The 20,526-nt window shown below is 39.2% G+C and overlaps 1 protein-coding gene across 1 annotated transcript in view; it reads right to left on the bottom strand.

The window, feature by feature from the left end:
• The window catches only part of FSD2 (fibronectin type III and SPRY domain containing 2), a 74,951-nt gene that overhangs the window by 13,065 nt on the left and 41,360 nt on the right, over positions 1–20,526 (bottom strand). Inside the window, exons 8-11 of the mRNA XM_043980144.1 lie at positions 14,141–14,275; positions 8,487–8,640; positions 5,710–5,843; positions 473–605 (exon numbers count right to left, since the gene is read on the bottom strand). Of these exons, the coding sequence (XP_043836079.1) occupies positions 473–605; positions 5,710–5,843; positions 8,487–8,640; positions 14,141–14,275 (556 nt within the window). The remainder of the gene's footprint in view (positions 1–472; positions 606–5,709; positions 5,844–8,486; positions 8,641–14,140; positions 14,276–20,526) is intronic.

Here is a 20,526-nt window from a genome sequence, read left to right on the forward strand (position 1 = left end):
CACAATTAGAGCTATCTCAGTGTAGGATGGGATCCCTTTGGGGTAATGTTTCAGGACTCTATGTTCCCTGAGAATAGCTCAGGAATTAAGCAGTTTAAAAATAACAAGTTATTTTTATTGTTTATAGAGAAACTATTGACTTAAGACTTAGGAGGGAGAAATAGTGGAATAAGATACAGTGGAATAAGCTAGGCAAGTCATCTTGTAATAGCTCATATTTCTCTAACATTTTAACATCTACAAAGCACCTTCCCCTTATTAACCCTGTGAGGTTATTTTTATTACACTCATTTTACACATAGGAAAACTGAAGATCAGGAAAGCAGAGATTTGCTCAGGTTCAAGCCTAGAGCTAGTAAAACCCAGAGCCAAGATTTAAACACAAGTCTTTCCCAATATCCATCTGAGACCAACTCCTCTCTGCTGCATGGTCCTTCCCTCTGAGAATTTAAGATGACTACAATTTAAGTACCTAGTAAATCTGGTGTCGCTATCACGGGGCTCACTTGCTGAGTATTCTCCTTTACCACGCACAATTGTAAACCCATCTTCTGAAATGGACAGCAAAGGATGACTGGTGTCCTTGTTAAGGTGGAAGTAGGTACCTAAGGAAGGGAAAAATACATGACAAGTACGTGAATTTTGGCTAGCAGAAAGTGTCATTGATGCCTCCATTACAAAGTCAAAGAATCACATTAAAGCTGGAAGGGACTGGAGAGGTCATCTAGCTCAGTCTTTTCATTTTACAGATGAGGAATCTGAGACCCAGAGAGAGGGAGCCACTTGTCCAACATCACATAGAGAGAAAATAGATGAGCTGAGATTCAAACCCCTTATCCTCTGACTCCGTATCCAGGAATAGCTGTCATCAGGCATTGCCTATTTTTTTCACAGGCATCCCTGAGAAGTTCTGAATTTAATTATGTTGTCACTACAATTAGTCTGGAATCACAAACTCATAAAATGTCAGCACTAGAAGAGAACCCCTAGGCCCCATTTTACAGATAAGGGTATTGAAGCCCCACACAATCAAGTTACTTGTTTCAAATCATACATCAGATTAGTGGCAGATGCAAGGGTAGAACCCAGGCCTCCCAATTTCAAGTCCAAAGCTCTGTCCACTTGAACAGCTTGAGCAAGAGTTTTCAAGCTGGAAGGGACCTTAGAGGCCATCTATGCCAACTCCTTCATTTTTTACAGATGAGGCACAGAGAAGACAAGTGATTTGTCCTAAGTCACACAGAGAATCAGTGACAGAGCTGGAATTGGAACCAAACTCATTGTTATTTCCACTCATCAAGTTTCATTTGTGTACATTTCTTATCTCCCCCTCCAGACTGTGAGCTCCCTAAGGGCAGTAGACTCCGTCTTATTCCTCTTCATCTCCCCTGAAGCACCAGCAAGTCCCTGGACAAAGCAGGTGCCCAATACATGTGGGTTGAAATGACTTGAATAATAGTCTGTTTTGTTTAACACTTAAAAAAGGAAAGTGTAAAGCAGTCAGATGTTAAAAATACAGATAGTAACATCGTTTAATAGGAGAGGGTGAGGAAAGATGACAGCAGAAGGTACAGGGAGCCCATCCCCAAGGCCTAACTTCTAAAACTTGAGGGCAGGATAGATAAAGATGCCTAAGGGCTGAAGAAGAGAATATGGGAAGGAAGATGAGGACTGTCTGAGCAGATTCATTATCTCTATCTTTCTACTATCTATCCATCTATGCATGTGTACATATATACACATACATGTGTATATAGTCCTATACATAGCATATATGCATTTATAGAGTCATTCTGTGTATATACATATATATATGTATATACATATATGTATATATATACATATATATGTATATATAAGATACTTTGGTCAAGAATGAATCTGCTCAGACTATATATTTAAATGTATATATATAATTTATATATGTGTGTTTTTGATATATACCTATATATAAGGTATACATGTATCTTTATATAGGATACTATATGTGATACTATATATGTATATAGGATTCTCTCTCTCTCTCTCTCTCTCTATATATATATATATATATATGCATGTGCGTGTATGTGTATACAGAGACAGAGACATATTGCTCTAGCAACCCAGAGCCACAGCCTGAGGAATTATAATTCTATGACCAGTCTCTTTTGAGGAAGGATGAATTAAGAGAGCCAAGAATCCCTGAACAATTATGGGTAGGGACTGACTGCCAAAAAATTTGTCTACACTTGTGGGTGGTGCAGTTTAAGCAAAACTTAATCTGATGTTCATAGTCCAAATGAACCATGGGGTGTGATAAGAAACCCTAATATGACTTGCAGCCTCATCTCAGAACTACTGAATCTATTTCACTCTGAATCTTCTCCATTCCTTTCCTCCATGGTTCTTCTCCCATTCTGTCTCTCCTCCCTTTTCTCTACTTCTGTTCATGTCTCTTTCTCCAATCTCTGTTATTCTCTCTCCATGCTCCATCTCTGTTTCATTTTCTCTTCTGTCTCTTCTTTTCCTTTTTTTTTTTTTTCTGTGGGGCAATGGGGGTTAAGTGACTTGCCCAGGGTCACACAGCCAGTAAGTGTCAAGTGTCTGAGGTCGGATTTGAACTCAGGAACTCCTGAATCCAGGGCCGGTGCTTTATCCACTGCACCACCTAGCCGCCCCCGCTTCTTTTCCTTTTAATCCTTCTCCCTTACCTCTTTCCTCTTCCTCCAAACTTCTCTGCCTCTCTCCCTTAACTGGACACAATACAGAACTGAAGTATTTTCATTGTATTCATTGAATACAATTTTATGTTCTTTGTTCCTAGTTTTGAAAGCAAACAAGTTGAACATTCTATATTTCCCTCTCAAAAAATCATCTTTAATCAAATTGCTTTTTACTTGTGTATGACTCATGATTGATTTTCTTCCCTATGAATAAACAATAAAAACTAAGGGTCTCTAGCCTTGCCATGGGAACAGATATATAATGTTTGGTGTTTTCTTTTTTATTGACATTTTTATTTGGGCTTGCAATCATTTCTCAATAAATAAGCCTGACGTAAGACCTTTACTTAAAAAAACCAAACAAACAAAAAACAGCTAAACAAAACCACCCAAGTATATAGTGGTTGGAATTGACAGCACATGTAATGTTCCACTCCTGGTTGGCCGTTTCCTTTGTTTTATTTTTAATTTTTTTCCAATTACATGTAAAGATCATTTTCAACATTCACTTTTTATAAGATTTTGAGTTTCATTTCTTTACTTTTTTTATTTCAATTTTTTTTCTCCTTCCCTTTCTCCTATACCCCCTCCCCAAGACAGCTAGAAATCTGATATAGATTATACATGTGCAATCATGTAAACATATATCTACATTAGTCATGTTGTAAAAGAAGAAACAGAACAAAAGGGAAAAGCCACCAAAAAAAAAACAACAGGAAAAAAGTGATATAATACTATGCTTCTATCTGCATTCAGACTCCATAGTTCTTTCTCTGAGTGTGGATAGTATTTTCATTATGATCTTTTGGAATTGTCTTAGATCATTATATTGCTGAGAAGAGTCAAGTCTATCACAGTTGATCATCACACAATGTTGCTGTTACTGGGTACAAGGTTCTCCTGGTTCTGCTCACTTAACTCAACATTAGTTCATGTAAATCTTTCCAGGTTTTTCTGAATTCAATGGTTGGCCATTTCTTTAAAAAAAGGGAGTATATTCCAATCCCCTGGAACCCTCACTGACCACGGTACTTGAATAAAATTTTGTTGTATTTTTGTATGATGTTCAATTACCCATTGTAGTCATTGTGTATGTTTCCTCTGCATCACACAGTGTTTTTCAAGCCATGTTCATATCCATTATCTCATATGATTCTCACAGCAACTCTCTGAGGCCAAAAGTATAAGATTATTAATCTCCATTACGCAGATAAAAGAACCAGGTCAAAGAGAGGTTCTACCATTTCCTCCGGGAAGCCACGTCTTCTGAATAAAAAAACCAGAGGGGTTAGATAATTTGCTCTTCGATGTGGTGAAAAGAGGCAAAATTTGAGTCAGGGCACCTAAATTGGAATTCTGGCCCTCCTACTTACAATGTTAAATGAGGGCCGTGGTCGACCCCCCCTTTCAGCTCCAAATCTATGATCCTGCAGTCTCTCTGGTCTCGTCCGGAACTTTGGGTTTTTGTTGTTTTTGTTGCTGTTGTTGGCTCTTGGCTCATGACTTATAATTCTTTTACGTTTAATATACTACAATTCCTCAATTAGGATGTAGGTCTAGAGTGAAGAGACATGTCCAACTCCCCTCTCTGTTTATGACTTGTCATGATGTGAGATATAATTCCACCTCCTTGACATTCATTTTCTCAAATGCAAAATAAGGATAACAGCTTTTCCTTAACTACTTTGTAGGGGTATTATGAGGATAAAATCAGAAACTGTTTTTCACATGTTATTTTTGGACAACTTGGTCAGTAGTAAATGTACTTCCAGGAAATGTTTATTTATTGGCTTTTTATTGCTGGTAATTTTTTTTTGAGAAACTTAACCTTTTAAACTGATACCACATCTGTTGTTGATATAACCCACTCCTTCAACAGGCATATTTATGCATTCACTCACCATCATGCTTTGCACATGGTAGACATTTAAATGGTTGGATTTTGTTGATCATAAAACATATCACTTGTATTTATCAAAGAAACTAAAACAACTGATTTTTTAAATTAGCCACTAAGTTTTACTTTTAAAATATAAATTTTCACAGGGTTCATTTAAAATCATACCCTTGTCCTTACTCTTAAATCCAGAACGAGCTTTTTTAGCCATATCTTCTTTGTTGGTGGTGAAGGGTGTTTTTAAAAAGCATCTTTCCAATTGGACCCTACTCCCTACTTTACTATGAAAGGCCAGTGGTAGAGCTCAAGGACTGGTGAATCCTTTTAAAAATTACAATTTTATTTTTGCCTTTCTTACCCATATCAACCACAGCCCCAAGGCCAGGGAAAACAAGGTGACAAGAAGAGAAAAGGGGAAATAAAGGACTGGTTGATTTTTTTCTGACCCAGCTACACCCAGTTGGGATTTCTTGGCAGCACAAAGGAGTTGGGGAAATAAGAATCAAGCTCTACCAAGAAGTACCAATGGAGGAGATGAGGCACCATGGAGAAATCTGGAAGACTGACATGAGAGTTGCCCAGAGCTCAGAACCACCTTAATCACCAGATGTGCTTTATTCTTCGCAAATCAGACCTTGATGGAAGCAGAGGAGGGGAAATGAATGGGAGCACCTGGGGGGGGCCACAGATAACAAGAAAGCTGCTCCCACCAGATCCCAGGCAACATCACTGTAGTAAGAAAGCCATGGGAACACCCCATAAACACATCTATGATCCCATGACTAGATAATGGCAGAGCTGAGACTAGCATTTAGGTCTCCTGATTCTCAGGTCTTTCTACTAGACCATATTCCTTCCAAGGTTAGCAATAGGGGGATGGGCCAGACTTCCTGAAATCATCCTCCTATCACTAACCCACTATGTGGGTGAATAGTCTAAGAACATTAATGGATGAAAACAATGAGAGGGACAACAGAGAATAGATTCAAAGACCCATTTTTCTTGGCTCTTAAAGATGTTAGGAATAGCTGAACTGTCACTGCTTCCTTCTAACCATAATAATCAAAAGCTCTACTCCCAATAGCAAAATATGAATTTAAACAATACCTATAGTGTGGATAGTAGCAGGCTCACTTCTTTCACTAGGACCCCCCACATTGATGGCTCTCACGTAGACTAGGTAGCTTTCTCCAGGTTGCAGCTGAATTAAAGATTCACATGTAGGAATTCCTACTATAGACCTAAAAATAAAGCGATGAAACAAAAAAATGACATGTGACAGTATCATGATAAACACTTCACATAACATTGGGCACTCCAATATTTGCTACTATTCATGGTCAGGCAGTAAGACATAGTAGGCTCTAAATCAAGATAACCTGGGCTTTAAATCTCAACAACACACAATAGCTATGTGCTTGTGGGCAAGTCACTTAACATCTCTGAGATTCATTCTCCTCATTTCTAAAATGGGGATAACACCTGTAGGTAGTACCTGCCTCACAGAGTAGTTAAATGAGATGACAAATGTAAGGCACTTTGTACATCTTAAGGCAATACTAGCTTATTATCATCACCACCATCATTATTAAGTGAGATAATAGATGTAAAGCATGTCGCAAATTTTAAAACACTACATAATCAGTCCATATCATTATTCTCTTTTTTGGGGGGGGCAGGGGGTGAGGCAATTGGGTCTAAGTGACTTGCCCAGAGTCACACAGCTAGTAAGTGTTAAGTGTCTGAGGTCAGATTTGAACTCAGGTCCTCCTGACTCCAGGGCCAGTGCTCTATCCACTGCACCACCTAGCTGTCCCCTAGTCCATATCATTCTTGATTGACAATAAGAATAAAACCCCTTGATTTGAAATGGTTCAGAGGGAATAAAGTTTTTTCTGGATTCCTGAGGCTTCTATTTGTTTTGACCACCATTAGTCCAGAAGGAAAGCTATTTTAATGACTTAGTGCTTAGCACAATGCCTGGTATATGGTAGGCATTTAATAAATGCTTATTGACTGATCAACTTGAATAGCCATTTCCTCACCCAATGGAACTCATTTGATTTCTAGGTCATACTTCAGACTAAAACTCTAGATCTGAGAAGCAGCCCCAGGTCTTCCCCAGTTCAATGTTCCCCTGTTATCACTGACTTGGTTTCATGTACGGGGAACCTGAAGCCCAACCAGAATTCCAAGTGTTCTCTATGGTGTCCACTCCAGGAGCTCCTCAGGGGCTACACTTTGTTCAATTATTTCTGATTTTTTTCACTTAATTTGTTCTATTAATCAATTTTTCTGTTTTCTAAAACTTGTACCAAATAGTCTCAATGATTATAGTTTTATAATAGAATTTAAAATCTGGTATTGCTAAACTTCCTTATTCTTTAAAAATTTTTTATTTTATTATTTTTAAATTACATTTTAAGTTCCAAACTGTCTTCCTCCTCCCTTCACCATTCTGCATTACAGAAGGCCACCGTTTGACTTATATATTCTATTTAGTATTTCTTTCTCTGGAGGTAGATAGCATCTTCCTTAATAGGTCCTTTATACTGGAGTATTTGTAATACTCAGAATAACTTAGTCATTCATGGTTATTCTTCCAATAATATTGCTGTTACTGTGTAGAACATTCTCTTAGTTCTGCTCATTTCATTCTTCATTATTTCATGCTAGACTCCCTTCATTCTTACTTTTTTCATGATTTTTCCAATTTTGTTACTATTATGTTTAGTTCCACAAATAACTCTGAAAGTTTGATAGTTATGTGACTATATATATAAATCAGTTTAGGAAGTATTGTCACTTTTATTACATTGTCATGACCCAATTATGAACAACTGATATTTCTTCTATTTTTATTTTTTTTCCTGTTTAAAGTGTATTGAAGTTGTATTCAAAAAAGACCTGAATGTGTCTTAGTAGGTTAACTTCTGGATGTTTTCTACATTTTATATTTAATTTGAATATATATTTTCTATCTCTTGATGAGTTTTATAGTAAATTCTAATAATTATTGTAGATTCACTTTCTATCCTGTTACTTTAGTAAGATTACTGCAATCAATTTTTAGCTGAATCTTTAGGACTCAGTAAGTAATCATATGTATTGCAAACAGCAAGAATTAAAAAAAAATACTACCAAGGAAGTATACTCTAGAAGGAGTTTGAACCAGTCATTTGGGTAGAAATTTTTGGATGGGGATAATCCAAGTCTCTTCTGATCTGGTCCTACACACCTGTATACCCGTACCTTGCCTGGAATTTAACTACCTTCACAGGCAGACAGCAAAGATGAAGAAAAATACCACTTGCCTCACAGAATTCTTACCTATCCCATTACTAAATCTCTACCACATTCTCCTAAAGACACCATTGCTCTATCTCCCAGTAAAAATCAGTAACATTCTAAATTATTTGAAAAGATTGGACTCTCTTTAGAAAAAGATGAATGTGTACATGAAGTTGAATATAGGAGGGAAAAAAGGCCTTTGAGTCCTTGCCTTTTCTGATTTCCCCTGCATCTTTGCATCCTGGGAGGGGTTTATACTTTCATTTTTTGCTACAACTAAGCAAGGTCAAATTAAAAATACACCTGATCATGTGTGTGTTCAGTAGGTGGGCAGACCAGCCTGGGTAAAGCCATTGCAATAACCCAGGAGGGTATGTATATCTGTGCCCTCTCCCAGGGTTCCACTGCTGTTTTTACTGAAAAATAAACAGCATTGTGGTTCCAAAAAAAATATTGCTTGTCTCAAAATACAATTTACTTTCTCCAGGCAACTTGTGTTTCACATGCAATGTGACTGGGGAGCATTGTCCTGTGTGAAATAAAAGTGATTATTGAGCATTCTTGAGCTATCTCATTGACCTGTATTGACTCACTCTGTAACAACATTCCCCGGTTCTTCATTGTCTACTTTAGATAGTTCAATAGTGTATGAGTCCACAGGATTCATATTTCCAGATTCCCAGCGCACCAAGGCAGCATGTTCACAGCTTTGGATCTCTTTGCTTTTGATAACAGGAGGTGAAGGAGCTAAGATGCAGGAGAAAAGAAAGCAGATGGGAAACCTTTGAGAGGCAGTATGGTATACAGCAAATAGGGCATTGAAATTGGAGTCAGGATGACCCAGGTACACATCTCACCCCCAGACACTTAACTAGCCATGTGACCTTTGGCAAGTCACACTTTATTTCTCTATACCTCTTTTTGTTCATCTGTAAAATGAAGGGGTTGGTTCTTTGTCTAAACCTATGATCTTGTGATTCATTTGCTTCTGAGCTAATATTTGGCTACACATAAGCATAAGCAACCATACCTGGCCCATTCCTTTCCCCAAAATATTTTACAACTAAAATAATGCAAGGAAAATTCACTAAAAATCATGTGGAATAATGGAAAGAGTGACATATTTGGAGTCAGACTGTTTAGATTTGGATCCTGCTTTCACTCTTTACTGTGTGACCTTCAGCAAATCACTTTCCCTCTCTGGGCTTCAGTCTCCTCATCTATAAAATACAGATTGTTGAATCAGATTCCTTCCATCTTTCAAACAAATGATCCAATAACAGAAAGAGCTCATATCACTAATATGCCTTAAGAGTTGTGGTTTAGGGGAAGCTAGGTGGCACAGTAGATAAAGCACCAGCCCTGGATTGAGGAGAACCTGAGTTCAAATCCAACCTCAGACACTTGACACTTACTAGCTGTGTGACCCTGGCCAAGTCACTTAACCCTCACTGCCCTGCCAAAAAAAGAAAGAGTTATGGTGTGCTTCTTTCACAGTACCCAATGTAGGTAATACAAATGTTATTTCTCTTTTTACCAATGAGAAAACTTAGGAACAGAGAAGTTTAGTGGCTCGCCCATGGTCACAAAGCTAATAACTACTATGGACATAATTTGAACCTAGATCTCTTGCCTCTAAGTCCAGTACTTTCAAAAATCAATATTGTATGAACCTCAAGCTACAAACTCCTGGAGAGAAGATGGGAGAGGAGCTAAGAAGGCTTCTCATCTTTCCATGACCAAAGAACAAATATTAAAACAAGGGTGGGAGTAACAGGTAAATTATTTTGGTTTTGTTTCTTTTTGTCATAAAAGAGATGTCAAATGCCAGGACTGGAATTCTGTCCAATTCAACAAGTATTTTAGTGCCTGCTGTGTGAAAAGTGCTGGACTAGGTTCCTGAGACAGACCCCAGGAAAGACAAAAATAAAACAATGCCTGCTTTAAAATATCCTGCATTTCTCTTGAGGGATATTATGCATTTATAGATAAGGAAATACAAAATAAATTCAGGTCATGTATGTGGGAACATGAACAATGAGGAGCATCAGGAAAGGACGTGGCCCCAGACCCAAGTCCTAAATGGAACTAGGGATTCCAAGAGATGGAGGTAATGAAGGACAGAATTCCAGTCATGTGTTTAACAGACTGTCACAGAGGCAGGAGATGGAATGTTGTGTCATGGGATCAGCAAGGAGGTCGGTTTTGATGGAATCCATAAATGTATGAAGGGCAGTAATATTTTTTTTTTTTGGTGAGGCAGTTGGGGTTAAGTGACTTGCCCAGGGTCACACAGCTAGTAAGTGTTAAGTGTCTGAGGCTGGATTTGAACTTAGGTACTCCTGACTCCAGGGCCGGTGCTCTATCCACTGTGCCACCTAGCTGCCCCAGGGCAGTAATATTTTTGAGAAGATAGATTGGAGCCAGATTATGAAGGCTTTTAAATGATTGATGGAGGATTTAGTATTTTATATTACAGGCAACTGAACCTTCTTGACCATGGGCATGACTGGTCAGAGGCATGCTTTAAGAAAATCTGTTTTGTGGAAGATGAACTGGAGAGGGGGGACACAAGATAAAAGGACCAATTAGGAAGCTATGGCAGTAGTTTAAGCAAGAAGTAATGAAGGCCTGAACTAGGATGGTGACTGTGATGGAGAGAAGGGAATGAATTCAAGAGAGAAGCATGTTGGTGTTGCTCTTGTTCAGTCATTTCAGTTGCATCTGACTCTTCGTGACCCCATTTGGGGTTTTCTTAGCAAGGATACTGGAATGGTTTGCCATTTCCTTCTCCAGCTCATTTTACATATGAGGAACTGTGACAAACAGGGTTAAGTGATTTGCTCAGGGTCATATAGCTAGAAAGTGCCTGAGACCAGATTTGAACTCATGAAGATGAGTCTTCCTGACTCGAAGCCTGGCATTTTAACCACTGCATCCCCTAGCTGCTCCAGGAGTCAAAAGACAGGGCAGCTAATTGGATAGGGATGGAGTGAGATTACTAAGAGTCAAATATGTTTTCAAGGTTGCAAACTCGAATGACTGTAATTATGGCAGAAATCAGGAAGGTAGAGGAAAGGCTCATTTTAGGAGGAAAGATAAGTTCTATTTTGGACATGTCAAGGTTGAAATGCTTATGGGACATACATGTGTCAGTGTCTCTTAGGCAGCTGGCAATGCAGGTTCTGAGGTCAGCAAAGACAGAGTCTTGACATGTAGATTGGGGAGTCATCTGCACAGAAATGATCATTGAATTCATGGAAGCTGCTAAGAGCATCAAAGAAGTAGCATCAGAAGAAGAGAAGAGGGTTCTGGATAAAACCCTGCAATATAGACATGCAGATGAGGTTTGACATTGATGATGGTCCAGCAAAGAAGAATGAGAAGAATCTGTCAGACAGATAGAAGGAGGACCAGGAAAGAGCAAGATCATGAAAATCCAGGATCAAATGGTGCAGGGAGGACAAGAAGATCAATTGATTCACTTTGTATTTATATCCCCAGTGCCTAGCATATTGCCTAGCACAAAGGAGGTGATTAAGACATTGATTGATTGAAAAATGAAGACTGGGGGCAGCTAGATGGCACAGTGGTAAAGCACCAGCCCTGGATTCAGGAGTACCTGAGTTCAAATCCTGCCTCAGACACTTGATCCTTACTAGCTGTGTGACCCTGGGCAAGTCACTTAACCCTCATTGCCCTGCAAAAAAAAACCAAAAAAACAAACAAAAAAAAAGAAAAAGAAAAATGAAGACTGAGGAAAGACCATTTCTCTGCAAATAAGGGATTACCAGTATCCTTGATGAAAGCAGTAGTGGAGTTAGAAAGAAGATTACAAGGGGTTATTCTAGCAATTTGTCCTTGAAAGGAAAGAGACATATTAGATAATGGTTTAAAATGGTTTAAAAGAATGGCAGGGTCAAAGAAAGGTTTTTAAGGATGGAAGGATCTGGTTAATGTAGACAGTGGAGAGAGAGAGAGTAGAGAGTGGAGAGAGAGCCAGTGAATAAGGAGAGATTGATGGTTAGAGATGATTGAAGGGATAAGCTCCTGGAGTAGACAGTAGGGGATGACATCAATTGTACAAGTGTAGGAGTTGCCAAGAAGAAAGACAATCTCTTCCTCTGAAGCTGGAGCACAGGAGGGGAGAGTGGGGGTAATACTGGGTGAGTCTGAAGTATAAAACCAGATTAAACGGGGAGCTTATGATGCCTGGCCCCTATTATCTCAGCAAAGTATAAAGCAATGTCTTCTGCAGAGAGGGGGTGGAGAGGAGATGGAGGAAGACACTTCAGAGACCATCTAGTCCAACCTCCTCATTTTATAGATATAGAAATTGAATCCCTAAAAGGTGAGGTTATGGGATCATAAATTTAGAAGGGACCTTTGAGGTCATCTAGTGCAACTACCATTTTATAGATGAGGAAAATAAGGCCTAGAGAATCAAGTGAATTGCCCAGGATCACAGAGGTGGCAAGTGGTAGCACTGGGATTCAAAATCTGGTCCTCCCACTCCAAGTTCAGTGTTCTTTGACTTGACCAAGGTTGAACAATTAGTTATTGGCAGAAGTGAGATTAGAACCCAGCAGTCTTGACTACCAAGCTAATGACTCATCCCCTAGTCTGAGTTGAACCAAAGAGAAGCAAAAGATATGTCTTGGTATCATAATCTTGTAACCAAATTTTATATAGGATGTTCCCAAAGTCTTAAGTTTTAATAACTTAAATTAAAGACTTAAGGACTTAAGACTTTATGAATGCCCTGCATTTATTCTGAATGAATTATGTTGTTAGCAGTGTAAAAGAGTCATTGGGCTATGACTTGCTGCCTTGTAGTGTTATGAAGCAATTAACCTCCTGTTCTGAATTACAGCAGCACAATTAAATTCATAGCCAATAAATGAAAACATAAGAACACAGGTTGTATAGTGGGATTTCTCATGAGCATGTGTGCCCTGGAGAGGTACAGAGCAATGCAGAGAACAAGAGCAATGACTTCTTGTTTTATCTAATGTGTTTTAAAGGGTTACAAAGCACTGAATCTCAGAGCTGGAAAAGCCCTCTGAAGCCTCCTTACAACAACCTCATGAAGAAGGTAGTGGAAGGAAGAGGAAGGGAGGGCCCGGAGGGAAGATAGGACTTAGAACAGAATCTCCAAGCTAGAAGGGACCTCAGAGATCTTCTAGAAAGTCCAATTCCCTCAAGTACCACCATCCAGATCACTCAGTTGCTGGTGACGTACCCAAGTGAAATGAGTTTGTATTTATTCTGTATTTTGTATGTCTTGTTCCCCACCAAAAAAAGATTCCATTAAAAGTTCCATTAAGACTGGGACTGTTTTATGGAGGGATATTTTTCATTCTTTGTACTCATATCCCCAGTGTCTGGAATATAGTAGGCTCTTAATAAAGCCTTGCCAATTGATTGCTTGGAGCATAGTAGGTACTTAACCAATGATTGTTAAATTGAAAGCTAGTTATTGAATCTCTCCTTTTACATGGAAGGCAGAGTGGTACTATGGAAAGAGATGGTTGGAATCAGAGGATCTAGATTCGAACTCCTGGCTTTGCCCTGTGTGACTTTGGGAAGGTCATTTCCCTGGGGTTGTTTCTTCATCTGTACAATGAAAGGTTTAAATTCAATGACCCTTAGGTTCTTCTGTTTCTAAATCTATAATTTGAATCCAACATTTACAAACTATGGTCCAGAGTCCAATTTAGACATGAATGAGAGCGACTTCTGCTACATTATAACTACCCAGGTATGGGGCTAGGACTGGGAATTGATACACTTGTGAAAACAGCAAGACCCTCTGGGCAAAGGTGACTCTTTCCCACCCCATCCCTACTCCCCTTTAGTGCTATATGCACCTCTTTTTATACTCTGAGATTCTCCCAGTCTCCTTCCTGATTTTCTTTCATTTTCAAAACACTCTAATATCCTTGCTGTTTTAGGCCCGGTATATATCACACACCTCTACACTCTCATTCCCCACAAGCTCCCTCCAAACACACTACTGTGCCCTGCCCCCATTTTAAAAAATGTTTATGTCTTAGTGTGGCAATCATAATAGTAATTATACCTGGTAAATCCAAAAGGTAAATACCAACATTTTTCTCAAAAACACACAATCCATGCATCTGAATGGCACATAAAACTGCTGACTCTCCTGATTGGCCAAGACTCTGTGTCTCTCTGAATGAATGTACAAAGGCCCGTCTCCCCAGATATTAGTGGAACACATTACCTGTCACGTACACTGCTCGCTCACTTGGTGGACTGATGCCAGTGCTGTTCGAAGCTGTGACCCAAAATTCATATTGAGTATTAGGCACAAGGTTGGCCACCGAGTAATGTGATTCTTTGACATTCACAGAAAACTCTGAAATGAAAGAAGAAACATGACCCCAGCTCTTTTATAAAACATGGAAATGGGCAGAATGTCCATAAATTTTTTCATTGCTTTAAATCCTGAAAACAGTCCTGCCCCCAGCCCCTTAAAGCTTAGCCATTCTTTGCTAAAGGAATCTTCTTGGAACAAAGAGGTTTTATAGTTCAATTCAGCAAACCTTTGGTAGCACCTACAAATGCAAGGTACTGCCTTAGTGCAAGGGATGCAAAGAGAAAGAGAGAAAGAGACAGAGACAGAGACAGAGAGAGGGTAGGAAGGAAGGAAGGGAAGGAGGGAGGGAGGGAGGGAGGTAGAGGGAGAGAGAGAGAGAGAAAGAGAGAGAGAGAGAGAGAGAGAGAGAGAGAGAGAGAGAGAGAGAGAGAGAAAGTGAGAAAGTACGTGTGTCCTTGCACTCAAGGAGCTTACATCCTTCTGGGAGGATATAATTAAATACAAAATGTAAGGAGAAACAAGGACAAAAGACCAGAGGGTATTTTTGCTGGTCAAAATCAGATAGACTTTCACAGCATGACTATTACAGAAATATGTTAATGTGATTGTACATATATAACCTATATCAAATTACTTTCTGTCTTGGGGAGGGGGAAAGGGAGGAGACGGAGGGAGAAAAATTTGAAACTAGAAATCTTATAAAAACAAATGTTGAAAACTATCTCTACATGTAACTGGAAAATAATAAAATACTTTTATGATAAAAAAATCAGGTAGAGTTTTGAGGGTTTTCCCAAATAAATAATAATGATATCTAACATTCATATAGTGAAGAGGCACTTTTAAGTTTGCAAAATGATTTCCATCCATGCTCTCATCAAAGCCCCACAACAATACCATGAGGTAGGTACTATGTCAACAAGCACCTAGCAAGCACCTACTATGTATCAAGCACTGTGCTAAGTGATGGGAATACACAGAAAGGCAACAAACAGCTCCTGCTCCCAAAGAATGTAATTTTCATCCTGTCAGTATTAAGGCACATACAAGATACATATGGATTACACACAGACTGTCTGAAAGGTGAAGACATCTAGCAGCTGAGAGGACCAGGGAAGGGAATTTGAACTGACTCTTGAAGGATGTCAGAGAAACAAGAGAGGTTAGGGGTGCAGGATGCAGAACATTCCAGGCATGGAAGATATCCACTGGAAAGGTGTGGAGGTGAGAGATGGAGTGTCATGTTCAAGGACCTGCAAGTAGGTTAGTATAGCTGGATCATGGAGTGTATGGAGAAAAGCAAGGTATAAGAAAGCTGGAGAGCTGGAAAGGGGTCAGGTCATGGAGATATTTTAATGTCAAACAGTTTCTATTTGAGGCTGGAGGGAGGAAGCTGCTTGAGCTGCTTGAGCAAAGGAGAGTGACATGATCAGACCTATGTTTCAGAAAAATCCCTTTGGCAGCTGAGTGAAGGATGGATTAGATTGGAGAGAGTCTGGAAGCCGGGGAAGATCAGTTTGGCATGAGGAAGGGCTGAACTAGAATGGTGGTTGTGTGAGTGGAGAACAAAAAAAAGTATATGAGTTGTTGTGAAACTAGAAATGAAGATTTGGCAATGGATTGGATACATGGAATGAGAATGAAAAGTCAAGAATGACAGAGATCGTAGGTCTGTGTTACTAGAAAAATGGTCAGTGCCCTCCACAGTGACTGGGAAGTTCATAAGCAAAAAGGGTTTAGGGGAAAGATAATGAGTTCTGTTTTGGATATATTGAGTTTCAGATGCCTTTGGAACATCCGATTTGAGATGTCCATGTAGCATTTGAAAATTTGTGCCTGTAGTTCAGTAGAGAGACTGAGGCTGGTATATAAACCTGGGAGTCTTCTGCATAGAGATAATTAAATCCATAGGAGCTGATGAGATCACTCTGTGGAATAGTACAGAGTGAAAAAAGGAAGCCCAAGAGAAAACCTCAGAAGACAGCATTACATGGAAGAACAACTGGTAAAGAAGACTGAGAAGTGCCAATCAGATAGGAGGAGAACCAGGAGAGATCAGTGTCTCAAAAACCTAAGGAAGATCAGGGGAGGATCAAGAACGAGAAAGGTCAGTGGTAACTTTGGACAGTGTGGTTTCAGTTGCATAATGAGGTCAGAAGTCAAAATGCATAGGCTTTAGAAGAGAGTGAGAGTAAAGAAGTGAAGGTACCAATTGTAGGTGGCTTTCTTAAGGAATTTAACCATGAAAAGAGGAGAGAAATGGGATGGCAAGTGGTAGGAAAAGTCAAGTGTAGCTTCCCCCCACCCCCTTTTTAAAGACAGCATGTTTATGCATAAGCAGCAGAGAAGGAGCCAGTAGACAGGGAACAATTTAAGTTGAGAGAGTAGAGATATTGGGGGTCTCTGCTGAAGCAGCCAGGAGGGTATAGGATTAAAGGCATATGTACAGGTTTTTGCCTTGGCAAGAAGGATTAGTTGTTTATCTCAGATTAGAATGAAAGAGGAGATAATGGAAAAAGTCTGAGTTATTTGAGATGATGAAGGGGAGAAGAAGAGAGACCCAAGGCAAATGGTCTAATTTTTTTGGTGAAATTCCATGGCTGAGGGGGTGGGGTATAGTGGGAAACTTGAGGAAAGATGAGATTTGAAATAGCCACTGTGGAGAGTGGGATAGTGATTCCATCAGGAAAGAATAGAATATTTGTCTTGCTTTAGTGAGGACCCAGGTAAGATGAGGCAACATAAATTTGTAGTAAGCCTACTCAACACAGTTTCATGAATTCCTCCAGCTCTAGGAGTATGTGAATAGGAGTGAAGGGGGTAGAACATAGGAGTAATCCCACTGGGACATGGCAAATCATGATTGGCAATAGGACAAAGAGGCAAAAGAATCAAGGGTGGAAGATAGTGGAGAGTTGGTTCATCAACACCACAGGTTCTTCCTATTCCAGTGATCTGATATTCTTTTTTTTTTCTGAATAGAATTTTATTTTCCAAAATATATGTAAAAACAAATTTTGACATCAATTTTTAAAAAACTTTGTGTTCCAATTTCTCTTCCTCCCTCCCTTCCCACCCCCTACCCACAAGAACTCAAGCAATTCAAAATAAGTTATACATGAGTGGTCATGGAAAACATTCCCACATTAGCTAGGTTTTGAGAGAAAACAGTCAAAAAACAAAACTTCAGTGATCTGATATTCTAATATCCTTCCCACAATAAAAACAAGCTCAGACCTGTTATTAGTGATTGATTTACATTTAGAAATGGGTCAAAAGTGATGGGTCTTATTCTGTCTGCTTTCAAACAGTCCCTTCTCTCCTGGATAAGATCTAGAATGCCATTGGTGGTACCAGCACAAATATCTCTTCATCACTAGAGTTTTCCAAGACCTGGTAGGTTTCCAATGTCCAACCTAAGTCTCCAAACCTTTCAATCAAAATCAACAAGTATTGATTTAAGCATCTGCTTCAAAATAATAATAGTTAGCATTTGTATATCTCTTTACAGTTTGTAGTGTATCTATTATCTCATGTGATACTCCAGGTACAGTGCTAGGTACTAGGGATAGAAGTACAAAAAGTAAACCATTCCTGACCTCAGAGAGTTTACAATCTATCTGAATGAGTTGGTCCCTTCCTCTTTTGCCATTCTCTTTCCTTTTTCCCTCAAGACACACATCTTCTGGTTTCTAATTATTCATTATTTTATATTATTCCAGCTAGCATTTGGTGATATTTTTGTACTAGAACCTCACTTTTCTGACATCATGAAGTAAACCCCTGTGCCCCTTGTGCTATTTCTACCTCTGGCAATTAAGTTTGAGAAAAGCTATGTGTCACTGAAACCAATGTTCCCTTTAATTTTTAAAGTTGTGAGAACACAATCCTCAGGAGCACACTCTGAGGGCTGACTGTACAGAACAGTTCCATGTCGTAATCAAATAAGATTCAAAACTGAGTTAATCTGACTCATTTAAGGAAAGGAATAATCACAACTGCCTGTGCGGTAATTAGGCATAAATGGTACCAAACGTTTCTAGATCTTTGTTCTTCTTTCTTAATTCTCCCAAGCTTTGCACTCAGCAACAATGTCCCTGGCACCATGTTCACTGTAAAATGAAATTCTTTTTAGACTACCTGTCATATTTCAGCTCTCTAACTAGTGCAGTGGGAGGAGACCTTAGCTCTGCTGCTGCTCTCTATGTGACTCTGGGCAATTCCTTTAACCTCTCCAGACCTCAGTTTCTCCATTTGTAAAAATCTCTAAAGTCCCCTCTGGTTCTAAATCCTTTACGAATGTTACACTAAATTCAGGAAAAAATATTTTATTTCTCTCACTTGGTTAATTCTCCTTAGCTAAGACCATCAGACATTTTATGTTTTGAGAAAGCCCTTTTCAAAAGATATTAACATTACATATTCAGGTTGTTGGATTTAAGGTTTGTGGCTGGTCAAAGCGCTATTATTCCTAGAAGTATCAAACCAAGAGAGTTGCAAATACAATTTTTCCAATGCAGAAATCTAATTAGGGCAGGTGACCATGGTTTTGTTCCAGGGCACTAAAATTAGGTGTGTGTTAATAACACTTCCCTCCTTCAACAGCTGAGAAATAACTGAGTTTATCACCTAGTTAGCAAGAATAAATAGTGAAGTTAATAAATAGCTAGGTGGCACAGTGGATAAAGCACCAGCACTGGATTCAGGAGGACCTGAGTTCAAATTTGGCCTCAGACACTTGACCCTTACTAGCTGTGTGACCCTGGGCAAGTAATTTAACCCTCATGGGCCCACAAAAAAATAAAATAAAATAATAAGAAGTTGCCAAATAGAGCTTCCACCCACCCCCGTTCCTTAGTTACAACATCCTCACTGAACCTATCCCATTTTGCTCCTCACTCCAGCCTCATGGAGTTCTAGGGTCTCCCCTACTGCCACTAAAATGAATTTGTATTAAAAAGTTGAATTGAGTAGAGGAGGGGAGAGGGATATATTCTAAGATGAATGTGATCTAAAATGAAAAGGAAATCAATAAAATAAATTTGGTTTGAGACGGCATTTCATGCAGCTTGCCCTGGTGCAAAAATTGCTAGTTACAACTCTGTGTGCACCTGGACAAGTCCTTGTAATTAAGACCCCTTTTGTGTTTGTGCAGTTATTTCAGTCATGACCCCATTTGGAGTTTTCTGGTTTGTCATTTCCTTCTCCAGTTCATTTTACAGATAAGGAAACTGAAACAAATAGGGTCAAGTGACTTGCTCAGGGTCATATACCTACTGAGTGTCCAAGGCCGGATTTGAACTCAGGAAGATGAATTTTCCTGCTGACTCTAGGTCAAGCACTCAATCCACTGCACCACCTAGCTTCCCCAAAAGATTCCTTTTGTGCCTGCTCAAATGCCATCTCCTCCAGCAAGCCTTCCTGTTTGCCCTTTTTTATAATTTATCCTACTTGGTCCCTTTTTTTCTTTTTAAGATTTTTTTTTTTTGTGAGGCAATTGGGGTTAAGTGACTTGCCCAGGGTCACACAGCTAGTAAGTGTGTAAAGTGTCTGAGGCCAGATTTGAACTCAGGTCCTCCTGAATCCAGGGCCAGTGCTCTATCCACTTCGCCACCTAGCTGCCCCGTCCCTTTTTTTCTAACGAGCTTACCACACTATATTGCTTATCACTTGTATTCATATGTTTCCTAGGCTCATACAGCTAATGAATAGTTGATCCATAAGTTGAATTCAAGTCTTCCGACACCCCCTTTCAGATATTCCCTCCTCTGGCAATGTCATGTGACTGTCTTTGACTTCACTCATCCATCCCTTCAGATCAGTGGTAAATTGCCTATTGCTGACTCTCCATTATCTCTATCATATAAGCTATTTCCACTCACTATGGCAACTGCAAAGACATAGAAAGAAGCAGCAATGTTTCTTAGCCAGTGCCTTTATCTGCTCTTCTGCAGCCAGTGTTCAGAGCCTCTCAATGTCAGTAACCTGATTATCTGATGAAATTAAATACCACCTTCCTGATTATACTTTGGGTTGGGGACCCTCACTGAATTTTTACATATTTTTATGTTGAATACATATTTGCAAATTAGAACTATAAAGAGGCACTGGACCAGTGCAGCTGACATCATCTCTCTATCTTTTGCACTGACTGACTGAATGTATGACTAATTTAGCAATTAATCATGGATGGCCTTATGATATCTCTCATTATATTAAACTGGCATTTAAATCATGGTTATTTAACTTTTTATATATTTATACCTTACTTCGTCAGCTAAACGCCACAC

Source organism: Dromiciops gliroides, chromosome 2 (genome assembly GCF_019393635.1).
Source record: "Dromiciops gliroides isolate mDroGli1 chromosome 2, mDroGli1.pri, whole genome shotgun sequence".
Lineage (NCBI taxonomy): Eukaryota > Metazoa > Chordata > Mammalia > Microbiotheria > Microbiotheriidae > Dromiciops > Dromiciops gliroides.